Genomic DNA, 27,006 nt, shown 5'->3' with positions numbered 1-27,006 from the left:
GATGAATGACAGTTTGGAAGAGTGCTAACACTGCCATGATTTATTACAACAGTTTTGATCTAAATCCCAATGAAAGATCATAGCTTTAAAGAGAATCGGATCTCTCCTCTGGGCCCCTCCCTCAGAGCTTAGGGATCCCTGTGGACACCTCGGAAAAAGGAGAGGAAAGATTGTAATAGTCACACACGATGGAGGGCACCGGGAGAACCCACTGAATTAACTAAGCAGGGCTCTTAGGGCTTCACAGAGACTGAAGGAGCAAGCATGAGGTCTGCATAGGACTGCACCGGGCCCTCTGCATATATGGTACAGATATTAGCTTGGTGTTCTTGTGGGACTCCTAACAGAGGGAACAGGTGTGTTTCTGACTCTTTTTCCTAGTCTTGGGACTCTTTTCCTTCTACTGGGTTGCCTTGTTCAGCCTCAATATGAGGGCTTCTAATATATCTTATTTTTATATTGTTTTGTTACATTTGGTTGTTGTCTTTTGTAAGTCTGCTCTTCTCTGAAGGGAAAGTAGTGGGAGTGAATCCCAGGGAGAAGGGAGGTGGGGTGAGCTGGGCAGTGTGGAGTGAGGGGAAACTGTAGTCAGATGTACTGTATGTGAGAAGAATCTATTTTCAATTAAAAAATATCCTTATGTGGACACAGCTTAATTAGTGTTTGTGGACTTAGCTTAATCCTATTGTTCAATAACTGAACGTATATCTATGGGAACGTTCAATTTCTATTCAAAAGTTATCTAAATTTTCATGAACTCCTTTTTATATTTGTTTACTTGGATCTAGCAGCTTGTATAGGTTTTGTTAAAGGAGCTCAACATTAAAGATTAAAAATATTGAAAAATATGGAAATCATCTGCAGTTTGAAGCTCACTTTTGCAAAGACTTAGAAGTCTTTTCTCCATCCAGCTTATTGTCAAAGGTACAGACGATCCTTTCATGCACTGTCACCATTTTTAAATGTTTAAATGCTGGGGTTCACAGATAGAACCAACGGGGTCACCAGTTTCTCATTTCTAGACTCAAGAGATACTTAATATTAATAAGTTCCTATCTGAGGAACGGCTTGCCTATTGTCAGTGGAGAATATGTTGCTGCTCAGATATTTTAGCAGTTAACTCTTGTCAGGGGACACAGAATATTTGAAACAGTATAACCAAGAACAGCAAAAGTAATAGAACTGAAATAATTCAGTTATTACTCATTTATATTGTGTCTCAAAGATATCAAGCATCTGATGTGAAGCCTGGGATACCCCTGACCATGCAAGATGACAGTGACTGTAAAAGGTTCCAGAGCATCCTTACACCTCAGACAAGGCTCTTCCCTCACTCAAGGTCATAACCATCATCACTAATTGTCTGTTTAAATTTGTGACTTAACTTATACCTTGTCTTTTTTTCTAGAAACTTAATATTTATTTTTATTAAATTTCTATTTTATTTTCTCTGTTTTGGTTAACCATTCTAGTTAAACTACACACTATATAATAGCAGACATATATATTGCATTTTGCCATAATTAAATTCTGTGACATATTCACTAACATTTTCAAAGCTAGGATCGGCCCAAGCACACACATGCACATGAGCTGGATTTGATCGCACATATTCTAGTGCATATGATTTGGGGCTTTGGAAATCCTGTTTCAACATTTGTCTTTTTGTTTGACTTTTTAGCACAGAAGGTGGGAACAAGAGAGAAGATTTTCTTCCAGATCAATTGGGATTTTCCTGTTTTAATTGCCAAGAATGGATGCCTTATAATGTATGCTATTTGCCATTACAGAGTTGAGCTCTTCTGTCATTATGCTCCTCATTTATCTTTCAGGAGTCTAGGACACAGAGGGATCAAACATCCAAAGAAAGACCACATGACCTTTCTTGTTGCCTCATGCATTACTATGGTTTTATTATCAAATTAATTAAAGTTCCAAATTGATTACCGGGGACTCATTAGATACTATGTGTTCTGGGGTTGCCCAAAATTATACAAAGGAAGTTATCACCCATAGTACTAGAGTTGAAAAGTTGCAACAGAGAATGGCATACAAATTTTATGTAAGTACATTCAAGAAATAGAATAGTTTCAAGTTTGGGAAAGACTTCACAACTCTCTGCACTAATAATAATTTATAATTATTTATTATAATTTATAATTATTAATAATTTCTGAAAGCAGAACTTTAGAGAAAATTTCAAGATCATCAAGGAAAAAGACTCTATCCTGGTCAAGGGTTGTTAAGAGATCATGGTGGCCTACTGATCTTTTCAGTCAAGTGTCCAAATCTCTGAGGAAGTATGGTAAAGGAAGACTGAAAGGAGGAAGAGAAGTGGATTTCCAAAGCTTCATCATTACACATGGTCAGGACCAGTCTAGGCAAGGAGCAATGTCAGCACCAAGGCTGTGATGGTAGGCGATGAGCTCACTTCTGCTCAGATTATTGCAAAATGAGATATAATGATAGAATAAAAGATCAGACAGTAGTTAAAGAAGAGTCAAGAGAAAGAGAAAGTTGTGCTTTAGATAAAGGCAAGAACTAGCTTCAAGTCCTACTTATAGATCTATAACTTATGCCAATGTCTTATAATTTTTAGATCTCATTTTAAATGCTCCAATGGCATTTAAAGATAAAGTACTACCATATATGTCAAAGTAGTGTGTACTTAGTAATTTGTAATACTTAATATTAATACTAGAAATTTAGTAGGGGATAGAAGAGGTGTGATTAGAGTAGAGAGCTAGATAATTTCATTTAGTTGCTGACTAGTTAGTTTAGCTTGTTAGCTAGTAAGAAATAAGAGTCTAGACCAGGGTGATTCCCATGTGAAACTTACTTCTTGAACTCCTAAGAATAAGTCCATAAAGTACCTTGTTTTCAGTGCTGTCTTGTCCCCTACCATTTGCTCATTTTCAAAGGATTCCTACAAGTTCAAAGGGCTGCTTGGCATCAAGTCAAGTTCACAATTAAATCTCTTCCCTGGTCTGTTTCAGATAAACGCAAAGCTGCTCTTTTCCTCTCTTTAAGCAGTGTCCTCCATCCTGGCCAGAGGTTGTTAAGAGGTCTTGGTCACCTATTGACATCTCTTCACCCCTATGAGTGTCATTATTTATTTCTCTGCTGTTTGTTTTATCTGCAGGTCAATCAATCACTGTTATAGTATCTCATGACACAGGGTGTGGTCATCACTCTCCTACTATATGCAACTTAATAATATCCTTCAGTATGCTTTCCTACCAGAGCATTCCCAGGGGTTTTCTTACCAATTGGTGTTTGCATTTCTTCAATGGCAAATAATAACATTTGAATATCTGAACTTAATATATAGAAAAAAAATCCCTATTCAATGTGTCCACATGGTTCATGTATCTGCAGAGGAGTGTGGGGTAATTGACTGGGTCTTGGATTCTGGTTATTCCTTGTCCTGATCCCCTGACTCCTGATTAGGGACAGAGGGGTCTGGCTATCTACTGGTAAGGGGAAGCTTCACAGCATCACGTTTTTTGTCTTTTAATTCTTTAATTACTCATTATTTTTGGTTTATATGATGGTGTCCATGTAGATTTTAGACATAGGCACTTACAGTACCCCATTCCTATACTCATCCCTTCCTATTCATCAGAGAAAAGCAAGCATATTCATATTCAAACCTTCCTCTAAGTTGTTTGCACATCATTTGACTTGGGGAGCCTGTGACCCCTTCCTCTTGCTTCACTTTTTTCCCTAGGCTTTTCTTTCTCTCCTTTTTCCTTTGTTCCATTGCCTCTTTCCTTCCTTTGTTCCTTACTTCTTTTTCCCTTTTTTATGTTTTGAGAGTGGCTTTTCTACTCTGGCCTTGGCTGATCTATAGCTGAGGATGACTGTGGTGCTCTGATATATGTGCATTGGCATCTCAGATTCTAAGATTAGATTTACACCTCAGTATGCCTGAATACCCTCTTTCAATTTCTAAGATTGGACCCATGCTCAATAGATCATTTCTCTATTTATAGAAGAGCTGAGGGGTTTTTTGTTTGTGTGTTTCCCCTTGTTTCATTCTTAGGAGCTCTGTGTGATAACTCTTCCCCTTTCTTCCTAGATACTCTAGGAAATGTGCAGCCTGGAAGAAACTCTAATCAGAAGTGGACGGTAGTCTCATATATGCCGGCAATAAAGAGACACTTTTCAGTGAGTTCATACAAGTGTGTTTACCATTGTCTGCTGTTCTTGGGTGGCCACTAATTTTCCTTTACATTGGCAGCAAAAACAAAAGGTGTATAAAATATAATCCATGGTGTCCAAGGACTGTGGACCATCTATGAGACACTTGCTGCTCTATTATCTTCTGCAAAGACTATGGAGTCTCAGGCCAAGAAAAAGTGATTGGCTCACAGTTTCTCTGACTTCATTACTGAACAAGAAATACTGTAGCAGCAGGGGTGTTTTCAGTTGACGTCAGGTTATGCCACTGCACCATCAAGAAGTGTGGCTGTAGACTCAGGATGATTAAAATTAACTAACTCACTTTGATACTGTAATATTTTGGGGTATTTTATAAACTGTGATAATTAGAATGAGTTTTAGAGAAACCTGAGATGTCTTACCCACTTCTTAGGCAATCAGACCATCTGGTAAACCTGGGAAAGGTTAGCATGCTAGACTTGCACAGAAGGTGGACTGATTTGTTCAATCCAAACTAGAAAATTGTGATAGAGTTCACTTACATTTCTGGAAGTTTTCAGCAATCGGCTTCAGATAGTTCACTCAGAATCTGAGGTGTCTATTTTTATTTATAAGCAACTTTACAATATGATTTCAGAGAAAAATTCTACCCCATCTTGCTTTAGAGAAACATGGCCATTTCCTGAAAACAGCATAATTTCTAGATTTCTCTGTTTCATTTAAGCATTAAGAATTATTATTTACTTACTCTGTCGAGAACATATTAGTAAAACAGAACACATAACATATCTTCACATGAAACACTCATATCAAGACCACCAGCAAAGATACATGAATATGACACCACTTGGTATGTATTATGGCATAGATTATAATATTGGTGTTATAAATAAGTTAAATTGGATCAAATAATCATGGTAAATATCCAGTAAGTAGTTGAAAAATGTTTGCTGGATGAACTCCTGAGAATTGTTTGTGGTCATCAGTAAGCATAATTTCCACACCACTAGCCAATAGCTCTTTAGAACTCTCTGCTTTGCCTACAAAGCCATTTCTATTTAACGGTTCCATCCCAACCATAAAAGATTCAAGAGAAAAAAAAGCGAGGGAGGAGAAAGGAGTCTAGTTTACAGCCAAATCATATGGGAGAAAGTTGTCCAAAATATTCTTAGAGATTTTGTTCTGACAATTTGTTTCTTTCTTGTATCTCGTCAGGGCCTCCCTTGTTCATTGACAGACTATTATGTTCAGAATGGTTACTGAAAACTTTCAGCACTCAGAAATGCTTGTGAGACATATAAAATGTCTTTATTCAGACCAGAACATATAATACCTGCCAAATTTGTAGGTTTGAAACCACTTTCAATAGGAATTAAAAGGCCTCCTTCCTTGTTGAAATAGGACTATCAATAGACAACTTGTCCGCTTGGGAGAAATAGCAGGTTCTTGTCTCTGATGTTGCAATTTAGTTTAAAATCACTTTGTGATGACAGGGTACATAAAGATGACAAAACTCTAAAGATGACAGTCTAATTTTCAAAGATGACCGATCATCGATAAAAGATTAAATAACATAAACATTTGAAACGCCAGATTATCAGGTGGTGGGCACACTTCCAGCATTTTAGGATGCAGAGACACTGCTGATAAGACAGACTGATACTTCTGACATTCCTTCCGTATGCTATGCAAAAATTATCGTTTCCCAAGAGATGCGAATGAATGGTAATTGCTTTTCAGTTACAAGTTATGTACTTGTCTCCATTCTAATGCAATATATTAAATGGTACCAAACGACAGGCACAGAGTGGTCAAAGCCAGTTTCTACCAAGCCCCATGTCTGATTTGGGAATGTTCTTCTCAACCATAGCCAGTTCTTAAGTTTTAATTGCAATTTTTATATACTTACAAGAATGATTAGACACGCTGGCCCTATGAAGCTCCAGATAAAGTTGTTTTCAGTGCTCAACCAACATCTGAAAAATGAGTGAGAGATAAAGTCAGTGAGTACACTGCATGGACTAGAGCAAAACAACATTTTTAAAGACACGCAGAGCATTCAATAGCGTCTTTCAAATGCTCACAACGTCTGTTGGACTTACACTTTGGTGGTACCATAATATCTGTATCCCAAAGAGGCCGAGAATCCAACAACTACAGCCGGGCTAAGATAGCCAAAGATATAGAAGTTCTTGTGTAAAAACCCCTTGTTATAGATGAGCCCAACAACGATGAGGTATAGGTAGATGCCTTCAATGCACATCCAGGCAAAGGCAGCTAAGAAGAAGTAATGGAGCAGGCCAGCGATGATAGAGCAGACCAGCTAGAAGGCAAATGGGAGAAGAAACCATAAGCAACATTCTCCTTAGAGTTATCATATCATCTCTCAATGTTTTTCATGAGGGATGTCGCTTTATACCAGGACTGAACACACTAAAATATTCATGTCTCCTCAGCCTTGTTTGCAAGAAGCTCTACTTGACGCTGGTTTAAAGGAGCTGCACTTCATTGTCAGTGGGAGGTGCCAACTGATCTCCTGACAGAATTAACCTTATTGACTTGCCTTGAGATCTGTTGTTTTTTATGCATTAATGTTCTGAGATAAACTGAGGGCTCTTTACCCAAATTTTTTCTCAGTGATGGTGGATGGTTTAAACTGACTTCTGTCTGGATATCATGGTCTTTTCAAAGAATGTAAATTCTTAAATCATATGAAACAAAGGGAACTTCTTGATTAAGTGGTAAAACTGAAGATGTACATATGAGTAGTACGTTTTACCACAATATACTTTGTAGAATTCCTTCTGGTTTTAAGACTACTATGTAAATTTGAAATGTGTTTTTGTTAAAGACTTTCCATGAGTATTTATTTATTTCTTAGAACTGGAATTATATTTAAATTTGCTTTCTATTTCCTAAAAAGAAGCTTTATGTGTATGTTTGCTTGTCTACTTGTCTGTACGCACACCAGATGTACGTGGTGTCCTTGAAATCCAGAAGATGGGTATCAGATTCCTGGAGATTGGGCTTAATGGGTGGTTGCAAGCCACCAAATGTGGGTGCTGGGAACTGAACTCTGGTCTTTGGTGAGAGCAGCAAGTGTTATTAAGCACTGAGTCATCTCTTCATGCCCTGGAGTTAGGCTTACAAGAACTAATAGAAAAATAGCCATGCCCTGAGTAGTATAATTAATAGTATATATTACTGGAAGGGTCATACAATATACATAATATTCCCCTTACTAAAGCAATGTAGGTAATGGAGAGACAGGTAGATGCTTAAGAAGACTGGCTACTGCTGAGGACCAGGCATGGTCCCCAGCACCCATGGTGGCTCACAATCGTCTGTCACTACAGTTCCAAGGGATCCAGTGGTCTTTTCTGAACTCTGCCAGCAATAGGTATTCAAGTGATATGCAGACATACATGCAGGTAAAACACTCATAAAGTAAATAAACCTGGAATATTAAAACAAGCCGATTCAAGGACGAGGAGAGTACATGTTAAAAAATACAGTGGAGACTACAGGATAAAGTGAGGAAAGAGAGATTTCTGAAATTTGAAATTTGGAGGTCACTTATGAAGAAACTGGAATTGAACTAGAGTTAAAAATGGGTGGAAAGAGTTGACCAAACACTCTATGTGGGAGCTGTAGAGCAAAAACCCAGGGAAGACAAGATAACATACATGCACACCAGAGGGCGGAAGGGTGTCTGGAATGCAGAGGTGACATGAATTCTGCCACAAAGCCTAGACACAGTTTGTATAAAAAAGGGTGTTCCATGCTACCTAATTGAGAGTGACATAATGACTGGTTACTAGCTTCAGTCCTTGGGAGATTTCTAAGGGGGACCGAAGTGCACAGTCCCTTTCCTGACTTTTGCCCCAAGAATACATTTCTCCAGCCAGTGCACAGCAGGCGTTCAGGATTCTAGCTGCTGCTGTTGCATATGAACTTGCATGCTGTTCACACCCTCAGCCAGGGTTGGTGCTGCTTTTGTTTGGCCCATGGGAAGTGATATTACTAGGAGGCGTTATCGGTATGTGGCCTTTTTAGAGGAAGTGTGTCACTATGATCAAGCTCTGCCCAATGTTAATAGAGCCTCCTCCGGGCTGCCCGTGAAAGCCAGTATCATCCTGGCTGTCTTTGGATCAAGATGTAGAACTTTCAGCTCCTCCTCCAGTTCCACGCCTGCCTGGATGCTGCCTCCTGCCATGATGATAGTCGACTGAACCACTGAGATGGTCAGCCAGCCCCAGTGAAATGTTGTTTTTTGGTAAGAGTTGCTTTGGTCACGGTGTCTGTTCACAGTCATGACGCTTTCACTAAGACTCTCTCAATCCTTAAACAAACTTCTTTTCCGTCCCTCTTCAGTCCTTGCTCACTGCTTACGGAAATAAAATTTCTTTGATATAAAACTTTGGCCTTCCTAATCACTTAAATAATGAAGGATATCTTTCGGTGTAATGGATTTGTTTAGATGTGTTAGCACTATCAAACATAGAGAAGATAACTTAACAATTATCTAGCATGTCTGCCACACTAAGATCTTTATCACAGCGTTTGTTCATGTGACATGATCCATTAGAAAACACAGGAGAAAAGAGTTAAAGCACAGTGGGGGCCGGGATGCAAACCTTGTTTGTGTTTATGTTGATGCCGACAAGAAAAACTAGTTGTGCAAGAAAGAGGCTGCAGCAGAGATTCTTGTGGATTGTGGTCCTGGTGCTTTGAATCTCACTGAAGAACCAGAAGGTGAAAATGCATATGGCGAGGCAGATCAGGGAGATGATTATTCCCAGCTGAGTGATCCTCGTCAGGATATTGTAATCTTTAACTTCCTAAGGACAAACAGTGACCGAGTTGTTAAGAGGAAGACTTAGCGACTTATCGAAGGGACTACAATCCCCCGTGAACTTCTCAGGGAAGCATTAATCAAAGTGCTCATACAATGTAAAAATAAAAATGTACATTTAGATGAGGAAAACCTGTACTTAGTATCCAGAGAAATCGGATATAAATCATGTAGAAGGCTAACAGCACTATAATTAGTGATTTTCTTTTCTAAGCATAGTATATATTAGTACATGCCTGAATAATGTTATCACCATCAGTTGCATGATATTGGAAAGGTAATTCATCATTGTAATGGGAAAGTGGTTAATTAAAACAGATTTATCAGTGGTGAGTCCAAGGCTTGTGTCTATGAGGTGATTCGTCTAAAACACATTAAACAAAGGTGAAAGAAAAACGGGGCATGAGGAGGGCCAAAGAGCGCGGTTGAGAGTGACATGGAGAGGAGTTGTTCATTTTCACGTGAAGAATCTGAGCTTACCCTGTTTCACACAGTGGGAAGGACGGCCTTTATACTACTTCAATCAAATCTATTACGGCACTTAATAGACTTTATCATTGTAAGTACTAATGGAATGAAGTTAGTGACCTGGTGCAGAAGCTTAGGACAGCAAACTGATGAAGATTGCAACACAGAGATACAAAGAAGGAAATTATGTAACAACAACAACAATAAATATTAATAATAATTAATAATAATATCCAATGAAATAGTACTGAAGCAAAACATATATTACAAGGATTTTTTTTTATTTGAAAATCTTTGAGGTTTTATGTTCTTATAGATTATTAGTTTAAAAAATGTGCCAAATATTTATTAGGTATCAAAATGAACCTATAAAGAGAATGATCTCTTTACAATGTACAAAATCCAGAGCAATGAAAAGGTATTATGTCTTTCATGCAACCTAATGGAGGTTATGGGTTAAGTAAGTTCTTGATAGGAAATAACCTAAAAGTTCCATTTCACACATATCCTAGAAGAGATGGAAAGAGTTAGAGACCAAAGCAAACCAAACCAAACTAAAGAAAATGAAGCCAAACTAAGCAAAATCAAACCTAACTAAACCAAACCAAACCAAACGAAGACCACAGACCTTTCAGTTATATTAAACATATCGTTGAGCCCCAAGGAAATACGTAAAAGGATCATTCTTTTCAATGATACAGGGTGAGAAGAGAAAGGTTGAGGATGATGAAGTCTGCAGCTTTGTGAAGACAAGCAGACTCTTGACTTACAATGGAGGTACTGGGGGACATCAAAATCGCAAAGTGTGTCAGATGACTACATCGGCAGGAAGTATGGGTGTCGTTGGAGTATGTCAGCTCACAGCCCTCAGATGACCAGCTGCCATTGTTCATGTCATCGACTGAGTAGTTCCAAAAGGCGCACTGTGTCTGGTGCTTATCTGAGAGCTGAAAAACAGATGTCCCACTCATGAGAGAAAGAGGAAACCACCCAGAAGGACTGCTCTGCTTGTATTTAAAGCAGCATTGATAGGATTGGCATGACACTTAACACCAACACAGAACCAGTGCTGATAAATGACCACACTTGTCATTTTGTAGCAGACCTGAAATGCAGATTGTAATGATACTACCCTTTTTTCTATTTGGCTGAATTGTGATAATTTTTATCAAGTATCATCATGTCTATTTCAAACAGAAAGAGCATTACCAACATTCATCGTCTGCCTTTATTCAGCAAATGCTTAGTTTTTGTTTCAACCATTTGTCAGTTATATACAAAGAATACATTATTGACCCAAACAGTGTGTATATACTATTGATCTTACATTCTACTTGCAAATAAAAAAATTATAAAACAAGAGAAGCAAATGAGAAAGAAGAAGAAAATGAAATAGAAAGTAGGCCAAAGAGGCTCTTCCTAAAAGAAGTCTGGTCACGTGAGCATGTGAGCATAGCACATTGGTTTGTGTGAGTATGAGTGTGTGTGCATGTGTGTGAATGTAAGTGAGTTTGACTGTGAGAGTGTGTGTGAGCATAAGTGTAAGAGTGTGGGTGTATGAGTATGAGAGTATGAGTGTATGTGAATGTGAGAGTGTGAGTACGAGTGTGAGAGTAAGTGTGAGTACGAGTGTGAGAGTGTGTGAAGTGTGAGAGTGAGTGTTAGTGTGTGAGTGTGTGAGTGTATGTAAGTCTGAGAGTGAGTGTATGAGTGTAAGAGTATGTGTTTATGTGAATGTGAGAGTGAGTGTGAGTGAGTACGAGTGTGAGAGTGAGCATCAGTGTGTGAGTGTGAGAGTATGTGTGAGTGTGTATGTGAGTGAGTGTGAGAGTATGTGTGTGTATGTGAGTGAGTGAGTGTGAGAGTATGTGTGAGTGTGTATGTGAGTGTGAGAGTATGTGTGTGTATGTGAGTGAGTGAGTGTGAGAGTATGTGTGAGTGTGTATGTGAGTGAGTGTGAGAGTATGTGTGAGTGTGTATGTGAGTGAGTGAGTGAGTGTGTATGTGAGTGAGTGTGAGAGTGTGTGTGAGTGTGCATGTGAGTGAGTGAGTGTGAGTGTGTGTGAGTGAGTGTGTGTGAGTGTGTGTAAGTCTGAGAGTGAGTGTGAGTGTGTATGAGTGCCTCTATGTGGAGATTAGAGGGCAACTTTGAGGAGTCAGTTTTGCCTTCTGTGGTGAGCATGTGGTTCTGAAGGATTACCTAAGGTTGTCAGGCCTGCTCCTGGAGCCATTTCACAATCTCCTAAAGGACAACTTTATATCCTTAAAGATGTGGTCACAGAAACTGGCAAGATTAGTAATGTACTAAAAATAAAAGAAGAAAATAGCTTAATTCTAGAACATTTCACACATGACTCACTAGTATTGAGAAGAGACTTTGAAAAAAACTAGAAATGCAAAATGTTTTATAGAAAACTAGTTGAGTGTTGGGGCTGCAGCTAATTGGTTGAGGGAAAGCTTAGAATCGAAAGATTTGGCTTCAGTTCCCATCCCTGAGAGGAAGAAAGGGTAAAAACTGTATCACCTTTTTTGTTTTTCGATGTTCTTATTCTCTAAAACTCACTTATAAATTAAAGTAACGGCACCGAAGTGTATTCTAGTTTGCTGAATGTACGACAGTTTTAAATAATACCGGAAAACAACTTACCTTTACATGACTCAGTGTAAATGTAATTTTTTCAAGTTCATACAGTGTGGGTGGGTTTGAGCTAATTGAGGCAGAAATCACTGAAGAAATGACCTTCTCCTTTCCTTTGGAATTGTCACTCTGAGCGCCCAGTAAGAAGTCGTCAGATGAGGAAAGCAAGGGGCCAATGCTCCTATAGCACAGGAATGCAACAATGACGTTGCCTGTGCAATCAAACAGATGCAGTCAGTGGACTCATAAATATAAATATATTAAACGTCTTCCACACAAATCTCAGTAGACAAGCGTTATACTGTATGGAAATCATAACGGTTCATGTTGGAATACGAGGCGGAATATCCCATGTGTGCATTAGCGTATGACGTTCATTTCTTACATTCTTTGACCTCTGTCAACTATCATGGCACCATAGGTTGGTTCACAAACAGGGGTTGGAGGAAAAGTATTCCTAGACATATTGACAGCCTGATCCTAACAGAGAGCCAGAGTCTGAGACATGTTCTTCCCTAGAGAGGTAAGCGTCGAGCCATGTGTCCCTGAGCAAATGAGTTGGGATTAAGGAGACTGAGGACTTATTCAGATGGGTCACGCTACTGAGAGCAACCTCGTCATCTCTGCGGTGCCTCCTCATAATGCTGAGTTCTGTGGAGTCAGACGAGCCATGTTGTACCTTAGCACTACTCTAAAGCAGTACCTGAATGCAGCCCAATGCTCCAGAATCACAAACACAAATATCGATCGTATGTTCAGAAAACTCCGTGGTCACACAATTGGGTCCCTCCATACCACCCATTCCTTCCATATGATCATGTGATGTATAGTTTCTAAAGTACATCCATCTCTATTCATTTTAATTGTTGTGCGATCTTACTTAACATAGATTCCCCCACAGAACCTTTCTTTGACCTACCAGCTCGGAAGACACCAATCTTTAAATAGCTATTAGTCGATGTGATGATTAAACCTGTGTGTCAATTCCTGGGGAAGAGGGAACCAAACTGAAGAAACGTTTCTATCAGAGTGGCCTGAGAGCGTGCCTCTGAGGCAATTTCTTGCTTGTTAATTAATATAGGAGGGACCAATCCAGTGTGGGTGACGCTACTACTAGCCATGTAGACGTCTGAGAGATATGAGGAGGGAAGCTCCACGTAAGCCTGGGAAGGAGCCAATCAGTGGCAGTGCCCAAGCCTCTGCTCGGAAAGGTGCATGAGTGTAAGACAGACAGCTCTCCTTACGACAAGGACTGAGGAGTTGGTTTCCCACACGGCAAGCCCTGTGTGGATGTTTCTGTAGATCCTCCTGGCCTTTCCCGAAGGAATGCTTGGTTCACTTTTGCCTTGCGTTTGCATCCTTAGCTTTGCTATTGGCAGGGTTTACTTTCACTTTGTCTGTGACAGACATTTCTTCAGAATCAGTAAAAGAAAGCTAAGGCTGTGATTCACTTGGTTTGTCTCCGAGGATCGTGGGACCGGAACAGATCACTAGCCCTCTGTTTGTTAATAATGGTGATACAGTTGAGTCAACACAAGGCCCTAGTGTGGGTACACCAGCTAACGTCTGGATCTTCTCTTCCAATGGAAACCTAGTTATGACAACAATTTGTCCACTGACCTGTGCCAAACAACAGCTAGATGTTTACTGAAAGGTTAGGAAGGTCTGGCTGGATTGTTGGTTCCAAGACTTAACAGGAAGAATCGTAGGTGAGCCAAGCAAGGCTGAGGGACTGACTCAGGTTACTATTGTGCTGAGATCCGTGGGCATTAGAATGAATTAGATCTCCTGATTAGGGTATGGTGAGATGCTAGGTGCCAATAATTAAATCAGAATTTCCTAAGTATGTAGTCTGTCAGCTTTCTATACTGTAACTACAATTGCTACCAACCAGTCACTTGCTTATGTACAAATGTGCTGAGTTAGATATTATCTGCTCACTGAAATCATATAGATTATGGGTATCAGAGAACTTCAGGGGTTGAGGAGGAGAAAGAAAAAAAAAAAAGCACACTGTGCCCATTGTTGTTAAATGTAGGAAGTATTCCACGCATCCTTCCTTGGGTCTGAACCCTGCCAGGGATGGACTCTGGCAAATAAGCAGAGTCCCTCCACGGTTTCTGTTTAGTTCCTACCATCAGGTTCTTCCTTGACTTGCATTCATGGTGGACTGTAAATATAAGTCAAATAAATCTTTCCTCCCTCCAGTTGCCTTTGTGGGAGCAAATAAATTGCTTTCCTCCCTGCAATTGCAGTGTTATAGAACCCTAAGTAGAACAGTGGGGTGTATTGAGTTCGTGACATCACGACTCTTAGAAATGATGATGATGCTAATGCCTTCTATCCATTGACTAGGGCTTGAAGGAAGAACTTAAAACTTCAGAAACGTCAGGTCTACGTAGGAGGATAGATACTTCTTAGGGGTCATAGTAAAAAAAAAGGTCTGAACTGAAATAAAAAGTTGGCAAGGAAAGGTGACTTTAAATTGTTTTATTAATTGCTATTGTCTGAAATGATATTTTAAACACTGATTTGTTATTCTAGACAAGGGATGCCATAGAAAACTCCAGCCCCTGCCACTGTATTTCCTCGATGAATATCCTTTTAGCATCTCTTCCTTTTCCCCATCCAGAATTACAAACATTTTTACTTCTGACAATTTCTTGCTAACTTTAGAACTAATTGATTGTTGAACTTCCTTACCAGACTCGAATGTGAAATGTTCCCCACTCAGTTGTGCTTTAAGTGCTTGGTCTCCAGCTGGTGGGCATGTCCTGGAGGTTACGGAGCTTTTCAGGAGACGCTATTGGCCTAAAGGAAGTGGGTCACCAGGCCTGAAGCTCTCAAGGTGAATCTGACTCCCGTTGCAGCCCCTTTCTCGATTCCTTGGGATGCATGGAATTTTCTATCCACTTCCCTGAGCCATGAACTCCTTCATGCGTCAGCCCTCCCGCCCCCATGATGGACTGACTTAGATGGGTCCTTTCAAACTGTGAGTCAAATAAATCATTCCCCTTTTAATATTTCCTGCAGATATTCCAACACAACAAAACTGTACTTTCTACTAAAAGGTAAGGCTCACTCACCAAGAAAATGGGTTGCAAATGCAGACTCATTTGAAAAGAGTGCACCATTTCATACTGAATTCCATTTGCTCTCATTTCTGATTTATGATGTTTATCTTGTTTTGTCCCGTCCTCTTTCTATACTCTGTTAGTATTTGCATATCTTTTTCTAAGAACAAAAACTGCCTTTCATTCAATTTCTAGAACAGATGTGTAAGTATTTATTTTGTGAAAATTACTATGTTAAGGTTTCAGGGTCATCATTTTAAGATATATATATATATATATATATATATATATAACATATATATGTGTGTATATTGTAACATATATATATGTTAGTAGCTAGATTTTCCCTTATATTTATTTGTTTTGTTTGTTTTATTTGTGTTGAAGTGCCACCAATCGTTTCTTTCCCCAGTGATGCAACTATATTTGACATCCTAGATTACTGAAAAAGCAACAGGTTCAAACAACTTAAGATTTTCCTGCATGCTACATTTCGGGAATAAGTTTTCCAATATGGATTTTACAATGACCTTCTTTAAGAATCTTGTTCCCAGGTGACTTTACCGATCCTTTCTTTTGGAGAATGTTAAAGGTTTTTCTAAAGTTCTCTAGTGGTCTGTTTGCGTATCTGACTATTATCCCAATTTTACAAGGAATTAAAAGAAAGTATGTAGACTTCCTTAACAGAAGTCTATTATATTTTTATCATAAAACTATGGTTCAGAGAAATGAATCTTGTTTTGTTACCCCATCCTGTCCCTATCACATTTCTAAATCCAGCTTACACAATAATTAAAAAAGAACCCATCTGTGTCTCTTGATCTCCTCTGCACTCCTACCAATGCTACTGTGTGTCTTTTCTAATGAATTTCACAAGTGAAATCAGAGGCAGACATCACTGGGAGGTGAGAACAGTTTGTACATTTGCTCTTTCTTTTGAGACTTAACCTTGAGGAAAAGGCATTTTGTCCCTCCGCCTTATTGAGGTCTGAGATTATCATCCCTTTCAACTGTGCATTTATGTGCATCGTCATTAAACATAACAAAGCTACCATACAATCAGTCAGCATCTCTCTGAGATTTTAATTCCGTGACAGTTTCATCGTTTGTCACCATAATAGGTATTTTCAACGCGTTTCCCATGACTTCTAAACACTATTCAAATTGCCTTTGAAATTTCAACTGTTTAACAGGTTCCGTGGCTATATTCATAAATATTATATGTATGCTTCATTGATTACAGTATGGTTTAGCAGCACATGAGCTAAGGGTTCAATGGCAATGCATCTTGGTTATTTTTCATTTGTTTTGTAACTATATGTTTCTCACATTGACCAGAAAAAAAAAAAAACAAATAACATCGAGGATAAAGAATGAAGAAAAAAAAAGCCTCCCAGGCAATGGAAATCAGAATGAATTGAAATAAAGCAAAGAAAATATCATGAGCCTGGTCTGCAGAATGGTCATTAAAAATAAAGTCCGTCTGTCCATAAAGTGGTTTTTATGTGTGTTTACTGTTTAGTTTTCATTTATATTTATGATTGCCACCCACTCTGAGGAAAGGCTCCAATCCATGTTTACCCTTAGTAATATATCTTTACCTGTTCGAGAACAACTACGACAGAACTTTCTCTATGATGGAGAGGATTTTTCTGTGCATTTTGCTCCAAGAGGAGATGAATGGTGACATAAGTTAAATTCCTAACCCCTTGCTTGACCCCAGTTAGGTGACACATAAGAGCTTGTGGAGTTGATTTCTATATTCACATTTTCCTTCCTAGTTTCCCTCTAAACTATTTGCTGGTAAACATGGAGAGAACTCCATTAACTTTGTACCTTAGTTCCATTATCTGCCAAATGGGATTGTTCAATTAGATAATCACTGAAATTGCTCACTACCAGCATTCTCTGTTTTATTTTTTTTTAAAGCTGCGTGACTTAGAGTTCACTATACAAAAGCTAAGGGATGATGGATGCAAACAAAAGTCTAAACGTGTTCCTATCCACATTCACGAATTTGGTTTCATGATGGAAAATCAGGATATTATTGGTTAAGATTCACTTCAGTAGTACTGTCAGAATGAAATCTTGAGTATAGACATGGATAATATGAATATGAACTTAAATATTTCTACAGGAAATTGCTCATACATCTGTGACATAGCCAAGTGCACATTTAAGTACTTACTAGCAACCCCAGAGGAAGAACAACAATATCAACCAACCAGACCCCCCAGAGCTTCCAGGGACTAAACCACCAACCAACGAGTACACATGGAGGATCCATGGCTCCAACAGCATATGTAGCAGAGGATGGCATTGTCTGGCATCAACAGGAAGAGAAGCCTGTGAGGGCTTGTTTCCCAGTGAAGGGGAATGGCATAGTGGAGAGTGGGAGTGGGTGGGTGGGTGTGAGGGAATAACTTCACAGAAACAGGGGAAGGGGGAAACGGAAAGGGGAGCCAGGAAATGGGATAACATTTCAAATGTAAATACATAGAACACCTAATAAAAGTGCAAAAAAGGGGTTGGGGATTTAGCTCAGTGGTAGAGTGCTTGCCTAGCAAGCTCAAGGCCCTGGGTTCATTCCTCAGCTCCAGGAAAAAAAAAGTGCAAAAAAAAAAAAAATCCACAACCATGCATAAGATGTTCAAGTCCTACCATTTGGGTCATATGCAGATTTTCTCCTCGGGGATATTTTTACATAGCCTCCGTCCACATTCATATGGGGATGAGTATGCTTCATGTGAACTGAATCAAAAACGAAAACCTTGAGAGCTGAAATAAGAGCCACGGAAATAAGAAACATACTAAAATTAGTTTAACCAATGTAAGTTTTAGATTTAGAGACATTTGCATTGGACATAGTTTCTTTTCAGTTTCAGACAACATAGTGCACAGTCCCCCAAAGCATACAAACCTTGGAAATTTGTTTTTCTTTTGGCTGTTGCATTCATGTTCTAATCTTTACTGAGCTAAAAGAAAAATGAAAATCTCTACACATGCAGAAGCATTCACACACAGTTCCTAAAGCAGTGAAGACCATAGTGTCTTACAGGGTTGCCCCATCTACAGCACATACGCTGTATCCTAGAAAAGCAATGAGTATGGTATCACACAAAGTGATAAACTCAATTAAAACCTTCAGCGTACTTTTGAGATCCTCTTTGCAACTGAATCATTTGTTTCACAGTGTGAACTTTGTAGATGACAATGTCTTGTCTCAGTGTCAAAAGTTTGGAAATACCTGTGACACTATCCAGAACGAAAACATAACCTACTGTGGAAAGACTGACAGAATTAGACTTCTGAGTAGTAATTCACTTTTGGGGTACATTAGCATGTCCTTTATGCAGAAACATAGAGGCATAGTGTGCCTACGTACTAACCTCATCATTTTCATTCTTAATTTGGGTAAGTGATGAATACAGATGAGATGATCAATCATTCAGTCAATATGCAACTGTCTAGCAGGGTACCAGTTAGAAATGACATATAGACACACACAATGATTTCTTAATAGAACACTTTGCCTCTTCAGAACCATGTATAACCATCTTCAACATTAGCCCTAATTTTAGTATATTTTCAGTAAACTATGCAGTATGAAATGCCTCATGTTATCACAAGGCAAAAGCATTTCCAAAGAGAAATTTAAATACACTATATCTATAATTTCTCATGGAACTATTGTAGGTTAAGGTGAGGAGACCACTGGGTGGTCCTGAGAAGGGAGCGATACCTTCTGCTACTTTTCATGATAAACAGATTATGAATAGAAAAGGGGAGGCAATAAAGTTAGGTGGAACATCAACCTTTCTGTTAGCATGGTTCTTCATTCATATTGCGCTGGTTCTATGAATCAACATTCATTTTTGCATTGAAAAATCTGTGTATAATTTAATATGTCAAGAACTGGTCCTTACTGTCTGACTTGGTAAATGCTGCTGCTTTGAAGCAGACCTTTCACTTCCATGCCTTACCCAAGTCGGTAGAATTCATGTCAAACTGAGTATTCTTCTGGATGTTCTGAGAGATCTGTAAGGTGACGTGCTCAGCAGCGTGCATCAGTTTTGTGAGATGGAGTCTTCTACGATTTGTAGGTAACTGGTCCCACATTTCATGTGTGTTCTTTTCAACAAAATTATTGACGGTTTTTCCAAATTCCTATTTAAGGAAAAACACATCCCTAAAAATATTATTATATACATTGAACAGAAATAAAGGAAACAGTCAAAGCAGCATCATCTCCACCATGGATTAAATATCAACATACTCACAGTAAGAGCTGAACCGAAGTAGGCATCCTTGGGCGAAGTGGTGTTCTTTATGTAGCCTTGTAGTGAGGATGATTCTGTTAGTATCTCTATGTATGTGACTATATCCACCAGAGAAAGCTCAGCCTCAGAATTCTTGTAGATTTCATGGAGTAAAGTCAGCTGTTCTGTTATGGGTCCAATCTGAGGAAAAGAGTGAGTATAGAAATGGAGAATCAGATTTCTGTGAGGGGCTATTTTACACATAAAATTTAAGGCATTGGGAAGTTGGCCCAGTGAGGAAAACATTTGACATCTAAGTTTGAGGACTGGCCTTCTGACATCCAGGCTCTGTGTCAAAGTATTGTGTGTGGCAGCCTACCTGTAATCCCAGGGTGGTGCAGGTGGAGACAGATCTCTGGGCAAACTGTCTCTAGGAGAGGGGGGGGGGAAGAGGAGGGGGAGGGAGCCTGTCCCAGTAACTAAGGGGGAAGTGATTGAGGAAATCACACATACCCTTATATGCATCAGACACAAGACCACATACATTAAAAACAGAATGAGTTGCATACCCAATGAGAGCAGAGGCTGCTTTCCTTGTCATATGTGAACAATGTGTTATCAGGTTAAACTGAAATCACGACATGTAGCAATGAAAACAGAATTTGTTTAGAAATAATTCCCAAGTAACTGGGAAAGTTTTGAGTACACTGAAGAGACAAGCAGAGCTTACTTGAAGGGAGGATTGAAAAAATAATTTCGAAATTAACTTCCTTTTTTCCCCAATAAACCCATCTCAATATTTAAATTTGTTAGTTCTTATGAGAACTAACGTTAAAACTATGCGTCAGTAGCCTGAGTCCCATTGTGTTCCAGGGCAGTGCTCCTGAGTTTATGATGACAGGGCTTCGCCCTCATAGTGTGACCCAATCTCAATCGCATAACAACACGTTTGTGACCTTCCTACTTTCCTTCCTCTTTGAAGTGCTCACTTTGAAGTTCAAAATCTGGTTGCATTAAACCACTTCTCCTTGGAATGTGGTGCTGGATCTGAGCCATGTGTGTTTTTACCATTTTATTCAACAACTTTCTTTCATGTTGAAAATAATTTTCCTGTGCATCAAATAGTGAAAAAAATAGCATAAATTAAACAGGATAAAGTCTTCTACAATGCTTTGGAAGTTTCACATTAATTCTATCTGCAACGTAAGTAATACACGAGGTTCAACTGCTGATGTTTCCGAGTAGAACTTTGGTAGTGCTTCTAAATCAGATCAAAATGTCAAAATAAAATATATTTCAACCCAAAGTGTCTACTTACTCTTTTTAGAGTTTTATTAATGTTTGCAGCAATGCAGTCATGCTCTAAGTGGCAATTTGAATTCACAATTTCTGTAGAAAAAAGAAAACACATTCCACAGTGAGTCTGCAATCCATTTTTCCTAAGCTGATCATGTTGACTTGAATGATTTTGCTCATTTAGACATTAAAAATGCATTCTTTAACATTTGAGGATCCATTTGAGTTCCAGAACATAGAATGTATCACAGAACAATGAAGAACGCAGTTTAAGGAAGAATGAATGGGAGCCAGCGTGTTGGTGCCTCCATTTCCACTAAGCGAAACAACACACCTTTCTTAATATAGTTTCTCTACCTCAGTCAGTCCTGGCATGCATGTTGGGACTGTAGCTCATTGATGCCTCACAAACGTGTCATAAATATTTTATATAGCTTAAGATGGAAGGCTATACGTTACCTTGGCAGTAAGAGCCATCATTAGGCGTGAACTGCGTCTTCCCGGTGGAGGTCTGATAACCTTCCACGCAGAAGCAGCTAAATCCTCCGTTCGTGTTTTCACACACAGCGTGATCACCGCAGACGGAGGTCTCGTTGCACTCGTCTACATCTGCAAATCAACTTCTTCCATTAGTGTTCTTTTCCTCACTTGTGTCCTCGTACCAATATTACATGTGATTTCACACCACGAAACAAGATACAAGAAAGCGGGGGAAATCCCATCATTTGGCAAAAGAGAGAAAACTCTAATTTGGTCAATCCATTTTGACAGGCTATTGAAAATGTTATTCATGGGCCGCACTCTCAAATTGTTTTCTGAGTAGCGTGATTCATCAACAAAGTCAGTAAATCTATTCCCATCATCTAAGATGTAACAGTTAGTTCTAATTTAATAAAGACTCATTTTTCAAAGTGCACTTAAAATTATTTGCCTGCTCGTCTTAGGCTAAACTGATGGTAACTCGGTTGCAAGGAATTTGGAGAATAAAGATGGGCCCACTTTCTTTTCGAGGCTTCATTTCTGGGTGTGATTTAACTGAAAACTAAGGTCCAGCACATTATGTGATTCGACTCTCTTAAGATTTATTACGATTGATTACCTTTGTTCATATTACATTTGGACTGTGATTCTAATATGCAATCATCATAGTTCAGTGTGGATGAAGTAATAAATTGCAGAGAATTAAGTCAGAAGCTCTCAATAGCTATATATTGACACCGTAATGAAGGGGCTGGGGCTTTAGGCTCACATCATTTATATTCTTAATTTAAAATTTTACACAGTGCAGTGAAATGTGCCTTAAAGTTATAAATACAATATAAATATGCAGTCAGGTTGGGGAATGAGTCCAAGGAACGGAATAGTCCAGATCATTACCTTAAATTAATGCAAAGATGTGTGTATGTGTGTGTGTGTGTGTGTGTGTGTGTGTGTGTGTGTGTGTGTGTGTGTGTGTGTTAAGCCCATTTCTGGCATCTCAGAAACACTTTCTATTAGATTAATGAATGAACCTGCAATCTTAATTTACAATTTGATTATTAAAATAACAGAGTGGCACGTTGCCGTTTACCAGTATGAAGGAGGGGAGCTATTAAAGTCTACTCTAAAATGTCATCGGGCTGTTTGCCTTCAGTTCAGCTGTTCCCAATTTTTCATTTAAAAGCACAAGGAAAGCACAGGGAAACATGTAACTCAAAGCACAGAAAAGAAAGTCAGTACCGAGCCTCGCGCTTGGTTCCGGAAGGTCTCTACATTAGCTAGGAAGGTGGCGGTACTAGATTATAAAGACCATCACCAGAGTGGAAGGCTAGAAAATCCCTCTCCTGATGACACCTACATAGCTATGGTGCGTGTGATCAAGAAGCTCAAGTACTCAGCCTCTAAAGGAGCATCTGTTTTTCTCATCATCTATATTTCTTCTCGTCTACTTTTGCTCATATGATCAGAAGCTATCATCCTACACAGACTCATCCTATACTGACTACTCATGGGAAGAGCCACAGAGTATTGACTCTTAGATAGGAGGACCCACCAATCCATGCATTCCAAGCTGCATAGAAGTTGGGAAGAACGAGGCAACAGGGAAGATAAAGTCAACCAGGTGGGAAATGTGGGACTCGAGCCAAAGAGTCTTTCACTCGTGTTGAGACAAGCGTCTCCCAATGCTGGTCCGGAGCTCACAATGCGGCCCTTGAATTCATGACTATTTTTCTTCCAGAGTCTTCCAAGTTCAGTGATGGCAGGCATGCGGCCATGAATGTCACCAAAGAGCCCCTCCTTTCCCAGTGATGCTTCAGAAGCTCAAATAGGAAAGCAGCCCAAATAAGGCTGTGTGTAGACCCATTAAACATCATGAATGGTGCAAATTATTTCATGGGTGGGCATTTAATACATTCTTCCTGTATCCGTATTTTGGCATGTTAGAGGTGGCTGTTCTCTAAGAAATTGATTTCCTTAAATGTGCAATATCACCATGAACTTTATCTAAAACGAACCCTCAAGCAATGTAAGAGCATTCGTCTGTGAACTCAAGTCTCTCCGTCCTGCGGCACAGTGGCTTCTAAACACCCTGGGTGATTATGCCTTATGATCACATTTTTTTCCTACGTCTCCCCTATACTGGCTCAAGTTTCTTTCTTGTTGTAAAAAATATATATTTATTATTAGAAAAATTTATAGATTTATACCTTGACCATATCTATTTTCCATTTCTCACCAAGACTCTTCTTCATGTTTCTCCCCCAACCCCTGTCACTCTCACCTCTCTTCCTCTCTCTATTTTTCTTTTTACATATATTAGCCTGTGAGTTCTAATGGTGCCGCTATACCTGTATACATGTAGGCTATTCCACTGGGACTTGAGAAGCCTATCAGGGGTCATACTCCCAAGGAAAGGTCATTCTACTTCCAGTAGCCATCAAATACCAATAACTCCGCAGACAGGGGTTAGGCCTGGAGACCCTCTGCGATCCATGGTGGAATTTTAAACTGGCTTACCTTTGCAGTGATCTTGTGTAGGAAACCATAGGTGCTGTGAGTTTGTATATACAGTGGCCATGCCACGTCCACAGGACATTATGCAGCACCACAGCCTATCTTTTGATGACGTCACGCACATCATCATTCCTCATAGCACATCCTGATTCCTCATCCTTCCATCTGGTCCCACTCTTCCCAGAACCACCCCTTTCACTATTATCAGTTTTGTTGCCTTTTTTCTTGATTTTCTTTTGTGGCCTTTTCTTTTTTAACCTGGGCCCATTTGTCATTGGGAGTGTGTCTCTTTGACACTCCACAAATGTCATAAATATTTTATATAGCTTAAGATGGAAGGCTATACGTTACCTTGGCAGTAAGAGCCATCATTAGGCGTGAACTGCGTCTTCCCGGTGGAGGTCTGATAACCTTCCACGCAGAAGCAGCTAAATCCTCCATTCGTGTTTTCACACACAGCGTGATCACCGCAGACGGAGGTCTCGTTGCACTCGTCTACATCTGCAAATGTTGCAAAACAACTTCTTCCATTAGTGTTCTTTCCCTCGTTTGCGTCCTCATAGCAATATGACATGTGCTTTGTGATCTCATGCCAACATGTACAAGAGAGTGCGGAGCTGTCCCTGGAGCTCACTGAAGAACAGCTCCCAGTCACATCGCCACTGAGGACAATGCCTTCCCTCGTTAGCCTTCAACAGCCAGCAGCTTCCTAAGGGAGGGCTGGACCCCAGGAGCCTTCTCTCTATTCATAGCTGAATGTCCATGAGTCTGGTCTTGTGAAGACCCTAAGCACGAAGCCAAGCTTCTGTGAGTTCACGAGTGCCATGGCCATTGGTGTCCTTGCTCTATTTGATGGCCTCACACTGCTGTTCTCTCAGATGGCTGCCATCCTATCACCTTTGACCAAATAGGGCATTTCAACTCCTGAATGCATAAAATGGCAATATGATGCCCTAATGACAGTAACCAAGGTTGGTTACTAGCATTCAGGATTAAGCTCATGCAACGTTTTTATATTTAGCATTGATAGTTCATGAAATAATATCCATTGTCCTCTGAAACTAACGCTTCTTAAACTTTAGTCCGATTTGTATATTGGCTTCTCCATTTTAATGAAAGGCAGAAGTGGGCCTCTTCAGCATTGCTCACATGTATATGTTGAGGACTGGTTACTTGGTGACCATATGTGGATTTTCATTTAGGGGTGGAACTTTGCATATTTTCCCTCATCCGCCTTGATGTGTCAACTGGTAATGTCATTATGTATGTCTTGTCCTGGCAATCATACTGTTGATATTTTGTGGGCACAGTTTCTCTGTAATGTCTAGAGGACATTCGCTAGTAGCAGACATCCTGTTCTTATAGCTCTTACAAACACATTTACACACAGTTGTTACATGCATATAACATATAACATACATATAAGTGCAATCATATATATTATTACTGTTACACATATATGACAAGAAATTAACTAAAACTAAATTTGGGTGAGGCTCAGGGTGGGAACTCAAGAAGAGTTACAGAGGGGCTGAAGAAAGGGGGCAGGTGATATTGGTGCAGTGCTCACACCCGGAGCTCCCAAAAAAAACAAAAAATAAGAAAATATATTGGAGTTAAATATGATAAAATACACTGCATTCATTCAGAGAAATGTCATAATGAAACTTACTGTTGGTACTTGGTATATATTAGTAAAAATGTAAATGTCCTTTAAAAAAATCAGAGGTGTGTGTTACTTAATTTGATATTGTGGCTATGCACTTTCCAGGGGTAAGTGCTCGGGATAGCACAGTAATGGTAGGCGCTGGCCCACGTAGAATGTCTGAGCAGTTAGAAGAACTACTGTCCCCGGGACCTCACTCTGTGTCCATCTTTTACCGAAGATGTTTTAGAAATGTCCCATCTCAGAATGGGCCGAAGCAGCCATGGATAAAATAAATACAGTTTCCATCTTGCAGTGAGGTTCATGCCGTGCTAACTTCTCCTGAGGCCCAAATTGTCTGGCTGCCTAGCTACCACGCTGCTTGGGTGTTATGCCCACTCAGGGGAGGCAGAACTCGTTCTGTGATAGGGGTCTCCAAGTGTTGTTCTCTGTGAAACCAGAAAGGATGAATCTGAGGACTTTCTGGTCTGGCAGGAATGAAAGATTCCTCAGAGCTTTGGTCTGGCTATACCAGCCAAAGTGTTACAGCTTTCTGAAGAAGATCCCCTGCAGGGCAGGTAACCATGGTCTGTCCCGCTACCTGCAGCGCCAATGCCAGTAGTAACTATGGCTGTGGTGAGCAGCAGTAAGCAGCCAAGAATCACAGCTGGAGCCTCTAGACAAGTGGCCAGCAGCAAGGGCACAAGTCCAGCCTGCTGGGTGGATCCAAGGTCCTGAAGTGGCTGCTTCGGGAGAGAAAATACTTCTCTAGAGTCTTGCAGCTCAATAAAACAGCCTCTCTCAGATGACTCTTGGTAAAATAACTCGTGAACTTTCTCCATGTGGATAGGGACCTTATAAACATTTTGAGAGTAGGGTGGGTTCCAGGGGCGGATGCTTCCTATTGGCTCAGTCTGAGATGTTAGGAATGCTCTATTTGCATGGGGGAAGGGCTTTAGGTATTGTTTCTACATGACTGATTGACATGGCCCTCTTAGTGGGGTGTCATGGTTACATGTTCCCAAACACCTAGAGCTAGTCAAGGAGCTGGCCTCACCCATGCCTGAATTCTCAATTCTGAGATTCCCCGGGCTTCGGGCCTGCTCAATCTTATCAGTTCTGTCTGGTGGCACAGTCCACTTACCCCCACACGATTTGGCTTGTACCTAATCCATCTGCATTATTTTTACCTTTCTAGAGTGACAAGAGTGGCAGTGGCTACGTTTATATCCTAACCCTCTTACATTATACTTGTAACCCAGTCAACAGGTGCACACAATGCAGAAGAGCTGTATATCACAGCGAAGAGGGAATGCATGTGCAGACAACAGTGGCACCAGGACTGCAGCTGATACCTGATCGCACACTAGGAAATCAAATCCATTATTCTGTTCCTGTTTGCTGAGCTCCTCATTGCAAGAGCCTTTTGCAAGAGTTTGTTTCTGGTCAAAGATGCAGAGGAATGAGTCCGTAGGACGTCATGTCTTTGTGATTGTCAAAGTTGACTGAGAGATAAAGAGTGCTAGCCTCTATTCTAATGAAAGCTAAATTTCAGCTCTGTCTGGCTAAGATCGACTGCGAAGTTGTTGTTGTTGTTGTTGTTGTTGTTTTAA

At 39.8% G+C, this 27,006-nt stretch overlaps 1 protein-coding gene across 2 annotated transcripts in view; it reads right to left on the bottom strand.

The window, feature by feature from the left end:
* Adgrl4 (adhesion G protein-coupled receptor L4) overlaps nucleotides 1–27,006 on the bottom strand; it is a 102,300-nt gene that overhangs the window by 20,338 nt on the left and 54,956 nt on the right. Inside the window, 11 exon segments of one of the 2 annotated variants that reach the window (NM_022294.1) lie at nucleotides 6,074–6,140; nucleotides 6,267–6,487; nucleotides 8,802–9,005; nucleotides 10,258–10,434; nucleotides 12,135–12,337; nucleotides 17,861–17,977; nucleotides 19,183–19,366; nucleotides 19,480–19,659; nucleotides 20,777–20,847; nucleotides 21,214–21,363; nucleotides 24,100–24,249. In NM_022294.1, coding sequence (NP_071630.1) covers nucleotides 6,074–6,140; nucleotides 6,267–6,487; nucleotides 8,802–9,005; nucleotides 10,258–10,434; nucleotides 12,135–12,337; nucleotides 17,861–17,977; nucleotides 19,183–19,366; nucleotides 19,480–19,659; nucleotides 20,777–20,847; nucleotides 21,214–21,363; nucleotides 24,100–24,249 — 1,724 coding nt within the window. 2 annotated transcript variants of the gene reach the window in all.

This window comes from Rattus norvegicus, chromosome 2 (assembly GCF_036323735.1).
Source record: "Rattus norvegicus strain BN/NHsdMcwi chromosome 2, GRCr8, whole genome shotgun sequence".
NCBI lineage: Eukaryota > Metazoa > Chordata > Mammalia > Rodentia > Muridae > Rattus > Rattus norvegicus.
Note: the sequence above shows the minus strand (reverse complement) of the source record. Positions and strands in the feature narration are given on the sequence as shown.